This window comes from Prunus persica, chromosome G4 (genome assembly GCF_000346465.2).
Source record: "Prunus persica cultivar Lovell chromosome G4, Prunus_persica_NCBIv2, whole genome shotgun sequence".
Taxonomy (NCBI): domain Eukaryota; kingdom Viridiplantae; phylum Streptophyta; class Magnoliopsida; order Rosales; family Rosaceae; genus Prunus; species Prunus persica.
In genome coordinates this window covers 9,442,705-9,451,747 of record NC_034012.1, presented here as the reverse complement: position 1 = coordinate 9,451,747, position 9,043 = coordinate 9,442,705, and the positions used below count along the sequence as shown (strand labels likewise).

Sequence of the window (9,043 nt, the reverse complement as noted above, 5' to 3'; positions counted from 1 at the left end):
CAGACTTATTTTTAGAGTGGATAACTTGCGCCTCAAGTTACTGACTTCTAAAACAAACGATTGTGAATTTGGGTGAGGAATATCTCCCAAGTAAGTTCTTTTCTTGCCTCAGACTGGTGAGGACTTTCACAATTTATCTCAGTATCAAAATGGTTGTTCTGGCCAGAATAGATAATAATAAAGCACTGTTTCAGGCAGAACTGACTTTTACAAAATTAAACAGGGAGAAATCAACTCTAGAAAGGCAAACAGGATGGCTGAAATCCCATTTCTGCCTGGGTAGAAACTTCTGATCCGGGCTGGACTGGTCACGTCTATGCTGGACTGTACTGTCCACAACTTTAGCTTCTTGGCTTCAGCTGTAAATCGATACCAAAGTTCGATTTTGGCAGAGCTTCAATCTACTTCAAGCCTTGGGAGACTTTTTGAACGGGCAGAACTGCGACTTCTTTAGTTTGAAGGGACAGAAGTGGCTATTCTCGAGAATTTAGCAGGCTGGAACTATGCTGTAAAATTTGTTGAGGTTTTCATATTTTGTGAAAACTCAAACTGTGTTTGTCTTGGCTTTTGCTGAACCAAATTTGTAACGAGAGGGATCTCGTTTTCAGAAGACTTATTTTCTAAGTCTGAACTTTGGAGTTCTGATCTAAAGCTGTTTTCTCATTTGTTTGATGAGTTTGAGTGTATGTTTTTTTGATGTTGTTGTGTTGATCCCTTGTGTTGATGCCTGCCTTCGTCTTTTATAAGAGACCTGTGATGTTTAAAATAATGGGCGGCACAAAAGATCTCTTTACAACGTAAAGTAAAAGATCTTTATCAGTCATGGCAGACAAACTCCACGCAGTCACCTCCTAAAGCAGTCTCTTCCCTGGTTTCCTGGGTGGAACCTCTCTAATTCGATCGATGTCATTGTCTGTGTGGGCTTTTTATGGCGGTTTGGTTCTTTCCTTTTGTATTTCTTTGAACAGTTTCCTTTTTTCTGCTTTAGCTTAGGAAGCGTGGCCTGTGAATTCCTTGGGAGATGGTATATTGACTCGGAGTAAAATCTCGAACACAGCTGGGTTTTTGATCTTCTTGTCGGCAGTGTTTTAGAAATGTCCCCTTTATATTTTAAACTTTAGTTGGAAATGCTGATTCTTCAATATTGAGACAATCACGTGGGCGTGTCTAATATCCCCTTGGGTCTGAACTTAATTCAATAATTCATGGGCTGATCTTTTGAAGCCCATCAGTTTCCTTTTTGGGCCTTTCTTTGGGCTGAAGCTTCGTTTTCAACATTCTTGGTGTGAAACCCAATCTGTCTGGATCCTATTTTTATTTTCTTCAAGTCTTTGGGCTGGGCAGGCATTTTTATCATGGGCTTGTCTCTTGGTTTTGGGTGTGCCGAATTTGGGCCCAAACAGATGTGCAGGTCTCGCGTGGCGTAGGTTATCCGGCGTTGAGACAGGCCCTATACGTGGCGTTGGTTGTACCGGCGTATAGGGAGATATTATGATAGTATGGCATGGTTGCACGTGGCGTAGGTTATCTGGCGTGTTGACAGGCCCCATACGTGGCGTTGGTTGTACCGGCGTATGGGGAGATTATGTGAGATACAGAGAAATGAAATAAGGTATCGCCTAAGTATGGAATTGGGATTTAGGGAAGAACTACGTGTGGCTTGATCCCTCAAGGAGGGTACGTAGGCAGCCTAAGGTTATTAGGTGCAGCCGCAGACTAAATGTTAGTCATATAGAGATTGGTTCGGACCTTGTTGTTGGTCCTGAAATTGAGGTGAAAATGTGAATTGATTTGCTAGCATTCTTGGTAGTTGAGAATTTTAGGAAGGCCGAAGGCCGTTTATGTGAATTGCATGAAATTATATTGTGCATGCTGCCAGTTGTGGATATTAAATGCGTTTTTATGCAGGTTGTAATTTTGAGAAATGTCCAATTTATAGGGGAGACTCTGCCGAAATTCGGCAGGAAGTCTCGGTCTTTAGTAAGTGGGCCTGGCATCGGGATGATGTCGAGAATTCCAAAGGGTTCGCCTCGGGTTTTGAAAAATTCGGGGCGAGTCCTTTCATATACTATGTCATCAACATAGATTGAGACTGTTAGAGTTCCAGAGGCTTCTTTAGTCTTGCAGTACAATGTAGCCTCGCTTGTGCTTCTGATATAACCACAGCTAATGAGATAGGCATTGATTTCCTCATACCAGGCTCTTGGAGCCTGTTTTAAACCATACAAGGCTTTCTTCAATTTGTACACCTTGTCTTCATAGTTTGTAGTCACAAATCCATCCGGTTGTTCTACATAAACTTCCTCCTTAAGTACACCATTTAGGAATGCAGACTTGACATCTAATTGGTATAGTTTCCACCCCTTTTGAGCTGCCAAAGCTATGAGAGTTCTAATTGTGTCAAGTCTGGCCACAGGAGCAAAAGTCTCATTGAAGTCAATTCCAGGCTTTTGTGCATAGCCTTTGACCACCAACCTAGCTTTATGCTTCTAGATTGAGCCATTCAATTTGGTTTTATACAATCATTTCACACCAATCACAGGTTTATTACTTGGTCTATCAACCAGTTCCCAAGTCTCATTCTTCTCAATCATCTCCATTTCTATTTCCATTTCCTTTTGCCAAGCTTTATCCTTTGAGGCTTCTGCAAAATTCTCTGGCTCAATGATGCTCATGTTGCATCTAGCATAGATCTCAGTGATGTCTCTAAGCTTCACAGGTGTAGAACTTGGAGAATCACTTGGTGAATCAACATTAGGAGCAGCTGTAGTCACCTGAATTTGGCTAGAGATGTTGTCTATCATTGTTTCTTCATATTCCTCTTCAGAGCTTCCGGGAGTATCTTCAAGCCTCATTGGAACTATGATAGAATCAACAGTGTGTTTATCCCAATCCCATAATGAGTTCTCATCAAAGATCACACTTCTAGATGTAGTGTCCTTGTTGGTTTGCAAATTGTACACTCTGTACCCCTTTTCACATTTGCCATAGCCAACAAAAATGCATTTTTCAGCTGCATCCTCCAGCTTAGATCTCAACTGACTAGGCACATGGCAGAAACAAGCAGAACCAAACACTCTCAAGTGCTTAACTCCAGGCTTTCTTCCACTAAAAGCTTCAAAAGGAGTGACATTATCTAAAGCTTTTGTGGGACATCTATTCTGAATATAGACAGCTGTATTCACTGCCTCTCCCCATAATTTATATGGTAGTTTCTTTTCTTTCAGCATTGTCTTGCTCATTTCTATAATGGTCCTGTTCTTTCTCTCAGCAACTCCGTTTTGCTGAGGTGAATAGGCCACAGTTAGTTGCCTTTCTAAACCAATTTCTTCACAAAACTGCAGAAATTCAGTGGAAGTATATTCTCGACCTCTGTCACTTCTAAGTTTCTTGATTTTGTACCCGCTTTGTAATTCCACCATAGCCTTAAATTTCTTGAAAATATTAAACACTTCTGACTTAAAGTGCATGAGATACACCCAGCACATTCTAGTGCAGTCATCAATGAAGGTCAAGAAGTATTTGTTTCCACCTATTGTTGTAGTCTGCATTGGCCCACAGACATCTGAGTGAACCAGTTGCAGAGGTACACTTGCTCTCCAAGCTTTCTCTTTACCAAAAACCTCCCTGTGAGATTTTCCAATTGCACAGTCTTGACAAATTCTGTCTGCATTGCCAATTTCAGGCAATCCATAGACTAGCTCCTGTTGTTGTAACAACTTCAAACTCTGCATATTCAAATGACCGAACCTCCTATGCCAATACCAAGTGGATTCTTCAACTGTCGCTTTCATAGCCACAGAGTTTGCATATTTTAGTGAGAGTGGAAAACATCTATTTCCAGTCATGGAAACCTTTGCCACCAAATTTTCCATTGACTTGTCATCAAATATCTCAACCATTGAATTGCCAAAAACCAGATAGTAGCCATGCTCTACCGTTTGACCTACACTAAGTAAGTTTTCATCCAATCCTGGTACAAACATAACCTCTTTGATATATCTAGGCCCAGCTTTAGTGTCAATCACCAAAGTGCCTTTACCAGTTGCTTGCACTAAGTCTCCTGTGCCCATTTTCACTTTTGCAGTGACCTTAGTATCAATATTGACTAGGAGAGATGCATGTGAAGTCATATGGTTGCTGCATGCACTGTCCACATACCACACACAATTATTTTTCACTACTTCAGCAGCATGACAGGCATAGAACATGATACCTTCTTCTTCTTTGTGTGATGCATAGTTGGCAGCTTAATCTGATTTTCCTTTGCATTCCTTGGCTATATGCCCAAACTTCTCGCATTTGTAACATTTTGGTTTACCTTTGAACCAACAGACACCATAATGCAGCTTGTCACAGGTTTTGCAAGGAACCTTTCCGCCCTCAGTCTGACTGTCCTTCTTGGAATTATTTTCAGACTTTGAGTCCCACTTCTTCCCTTTCTGAGATTTCCAATTCTTTTTAGACTTGAAACTCCCTGCTTGCCCTGTGTTTGATTGATCTTTAGAACTCACATTCAGACTATAGAATGCCTTCTCAGTCACTCTCTCATTATGCCTTTGCAGCCGTTGTTCATGAGATTTTAAAGAGCCTATAACCTCTTGAACCCCAATAGATTCTGTATCCTTTGTTTCCTCTATAACTTCAGCAATAGAATCATATTCTCTAGATAAACTAATCAAGAGTTTCTGTACAATTCTTTGGTCAGTTAACTCTTCACCATAAGCCTTCATTTGATTTACTAGCTCAAGTAGTTTAGTGACATATCCAGATAATGATTCATCATCATGCATACGAGTGTATTCAAATTCTCTTCTAAGAGCTTGAAGTTTCACAGATCTCACCTTCTTATCACCCCTGAACTCTTGTTGCAGGATCTCCCATGCTTCCTTAGCCGACTCTTTCAGTGCAATCCTGGGAAAAATGTCGTCAGAAACTGCACCTTGGATTAGTCCCAAAGCCTTAGCATCCTTTGCAACATTCTCCTCCAGAGCAAGCTTTTGAGCTGTAGTCAGAGCTTCTCCTTCTTCCTTCTTAACAGATTGCTCATATCCATTCTCAACCATATCCCACAGCTTGTGAGATTTGAAGATTGTGCACATCTTTATTCTCCAGAAATCGTAGTTACTTCCATTGAAGATGGGAGCACGAAGCTCACCCATGCTAGATCCAGCCATGTGAGACTAGATAGAGCTCTCCTCAGCTGGATTGCTGTAATTTCACTACGCCCAGTCTCAGATCGTAACCTGGACTCTCGATACCATGTTGGAGTTTCTGTATATTGCTGAGTGTTCTTGCACAGAAAGTATATGAGGAAACGATTTAGAGAGAAAAGAGAGAGAGAGTCTGTTAGGCAATGATTGTTATCATGCACACACACACTGTGTGATCTCATTCTACTTTCAATATATATATATATTGTAGCTAGTACAAAAATGACTCAGCTAATACATTTGTACCAGCCTGTGAGCTGTACACTTGGCATGAATCTAGACATGTTAGTCCAACAATATGTGATGGCATATGAGCCATACACCTGGCTAACTAACAATCCAAAAGCCTGAAACAATTTATACTTCAACATGTTCTTTTCTCAGAAGCAGCCAATAGAAGCAAAAGAGGAGGGGCTGTCGACAAAACCAAAACGGAGAACCCCATTCATACAGCCGCTTCTCCCAATACAACGCCCAGCCAAAATTTCTCATTCTTCAATTGGGAATCGACTTCCTCTTCCCATGAACTTTCAATTTGATAGTGCGAACTCCCCTTTTCACATTGACACATTTAATCAAGATAGTGATCTTATGTCTTTAGCAGGCCGCAAAACCTGAGAAATTTGTTAGAACCCACCGAGAAATTTGTTAGAACCCACAAATTTTCCAAATCCTTAAATAATGCTGTCTTGCGAATAAAGTATAATACTGTAGCCTGCTGTTAACAATCTAAACCTAACATGCACGGTAGTGTAGCCTTCTAGTAACCCAATGGCTCTTGTCTTCCTCCTCGTCCTCCTATTCTCTTCCATTATATTTCCAAATGTTCGTGCATGTAGCCAAACTGAACGCAGCTCTCTCCTGGCCTCCTTCGCCCACACTCTCTCTTCTCCTCCATTTAATTGGAGTTCTTCCATTAACTGCTGCCATTAGAGCGGCATCAGCTGTAATCAGGATGGTTGGGTCACCCATTTGATCCTGCCCTCCAAAGGGATCAAGGGAGGTTTTAAGCCCGCATTACTTGCAAATCTCACACATCTTACCCACATCAATCTTTCCCACAACTCACTTTATGGCTCACTTGTTCCAACTGAACTCTTCTTATCCTTGAAAAGTCTTGAGGTCCTTGATTTGAGCCACAACCTTCTTTCCGGAAAGCTACCATCTTCTTTACCTTCCAGCAACATCCTAACAGTGGATTTGTCTAGCAATCACCTGCATGGTGCAATTCCTCCCACATTCTTCAATAGAGCTTGGCATTTGACTAGTTTCAATGCTAGCAATAATGCCTTCTCAGGGTCTATCCCATCCTGTATTTGTCTCCAACATTCTTCTCCTTTAATAAGGCATTTGGATGTTTCCTCCAATAATTTTAGTGGCATCATTTTGCCAGGATTAGGGGACTGTTCTAAACTGCAGGTTTTTCGTGCTCATCACAATAACATCACAGGATTACTTCCGGAAGATATCTACAATGCAATCGAACTTGAAGAAATTGCATTACATTTCAACTCATTATATGGAGCAATAAGTGACAGAATTGCCAACCTCACCAACTTGGCAATCCTTGACCTCTCCTTTAATCAATTGAGTGGTGTGCTCCCTCTCCAGTTAGGGAAGCTGTCCAAGTTGAGCCACATAATCCTTGATTTCAACAATCTCCGAGGTTCTTTGCCCCCATCTTTGATGAACTGCACAAATCTTATAGAAGTGCGTCTGGCAGCCAACAACTTGGGAGGGGATATCTACACTCTTAATTTCTCCACACTCAGTCAATTAAGTAAACTTGACCTATTTGGGAATAATTTCATTGGTAACTTGCCAACAGGCCTTTACTCATGTCGGTCCCTACAAGCAATTCGATTAAGGGACAATAATCTACAAGGACAGATACATCCTGAGATTCTTTCATTGAAATCCTTGTCCTTCCTCTCGCTTGCTGAAATCAGATTGACCAATTTAGCTGGGGCAATCAAGATATTAATGCGTTGCAAAACTCTTCGAACGCTCTGCCTTTCGGGTTCCTTTATCAGTGAGGCAAACCTAGATGATAATGGCATGGTTGATCATGATGGATTCCAAAATCTTCGAGTTTTAGGTTTGAGTAGGTGTGGGATCACCGGTCCAATACCTATATGGTTATCAAAGCTCAATAATCTCCAGATCTTGACTTTGGACAGTAACAGAATCACGGGGTCAATTCCTAGTTGGTTGGGGACTCTTCCAAGACTCTTTCATATGAGATTGCATAACAACCTTATTTCAGGTGAATATCCCAAGCAACTCTGCAGGCTACCAAGTTTGGTATATCAACTTCCTGAATCTCAGGTAGATGACCATTATGAATTTGAATTGCCTGCCATCTCCACTGTCAGAGAAAATCCATGGCCATCTTTTTTACAGCACGTAGTGTCTTTTCTTCCACCAATGATTGACGTATCTAACAATAACATGAATGGTAGCATACCTACTGAGATCGGCCAATTGATGCTTCTTCACACGTTGAATCTTAGCAGCAACAACTTCTCTGGAAACATTCCAACCCAAATATCCAACCTACAAAACTTAGAAGCCTTGGATCTGTCCAGGAATGCTTTGTCTGGAAACATCCCATCCCCATTGGCTAGCCTGCATTTCTTGCATGCCCTTAATGTCTCGTACAATGATCTCATAGGACCAATACCAACAAGCACTCAGCTCCAAAGCCTCAATGCTTCTGCATTTGAGGGGAATCCAAAACTTTGTGGAGCCCCAGTTCCGAATGAGTGCAGGCCAATCAACGGCATTGATGCAGCAGATAAGAAGAACAACCACGATGTGGACAGTGGTCACCAACTGCCATGGTTTTATATTTCTGTTGTGCTAGGCTTCATTGTAGGATTTTGGGGAGTGTGTGGTTCTTTAATTATTAAGAGAACGTGGAGACATGCATATTTTCGATTCACAAACAATATACAAGATAGGGTCTATGTGATGATGACAGTGTCCATGAACAGGATGAAGAGAAAGCTCAGAGGCTAGATATTATTGTACTTCATTTGATTTCACATCTTCAGTCTTTTTTATCGGTTCTTGTGTGTTCCTGTCCTGATGTAATAATGCACAGTTTGTTCTTATAATAATGTCTTCCTTTTGTAAGCAAAAAATACAACTAGAAAAAACTGATCATCTGGTTTTGGCCATAGAGCCTGCTCGGAAACAAGAACAAAAGAAAACAGATTAATACCCCAATGCCATTCCCCTCGTACGGTCGTACCGTCGATGTTCTCTCTAAAATACCACCGATTCTTCCTGCAATTAGAAGAAGCGCCCACGAAATAAAGCAGACAAAGGAGCTTTGGGGCTGGGGGGGCCGGCTAATTCTTCTCCACTCATTGCTCTGCTCTTCTTCCTCTTACAAACTCTTTTGCTTGAGAACTGAGAAAAGACGACGACCTGTTTTGGTTCAAAACTAAAATGGGTCGGATCATATCGACCTCGGGTGTTTATGTATGCATGTAAACCCTGTGGCCCTAAGGCCCGAATAAAATACTTTTATCGGATATATTACAAATGTTGGGCCAGAGCCGACCCAATTTTGGCCCTGTAAACGTTTTGAGAGTGTTTGCTAGTATTCTAGCTGATTTAGCAGAGAAAGGAGTGAGAGAAAAATGGAAGGAGAGAAATCTGTAAAACTGCTCTGCTTACTCTCTAAGTCAGAGAGCAAGGATATGTATTCTGTTTTTCTTTCTATTCCATCACGCACACACACAGAGTACATGACCATTAGCCTTAGATGGATGCACACACATAATATTGCATCTCAACCTTACACCTGTCAATTTCTAAGA

The 9,043-nt window shown here is 41.3% G+C and overlaps 1 protein-coding gene and 1 pseudogene across 1 annotated transcript; one reads left to right on the top strand and one right to left on the bottom strand.

Annotated features, from left to right (window-relative positions):
• Window positions 4,251–5,177, bottom strand: LOC109948600. The gene has a single exon (XM_020562244.1). The coding sequence runs from the start codon at window positions 5,175–5,177 to the stop codon at window positions 4,251–4,253; it is 927 nt and encodes a 308-aa protein (XP_020417833.1).
• LOC18779517 lies at window positions 5,985–8,234 on the top strand (annotated as a pseudogene).

What these genes read in the sequence shown, in the direction of transcription:
- LOC109948600 (XM_020562244.1), bottom strand. Translation starts at nt 5,177, where the DNA reads ATGGCTGGATCTAGCATGGGTGAGCTTCGTGCTCCCATCTTCAATGGA.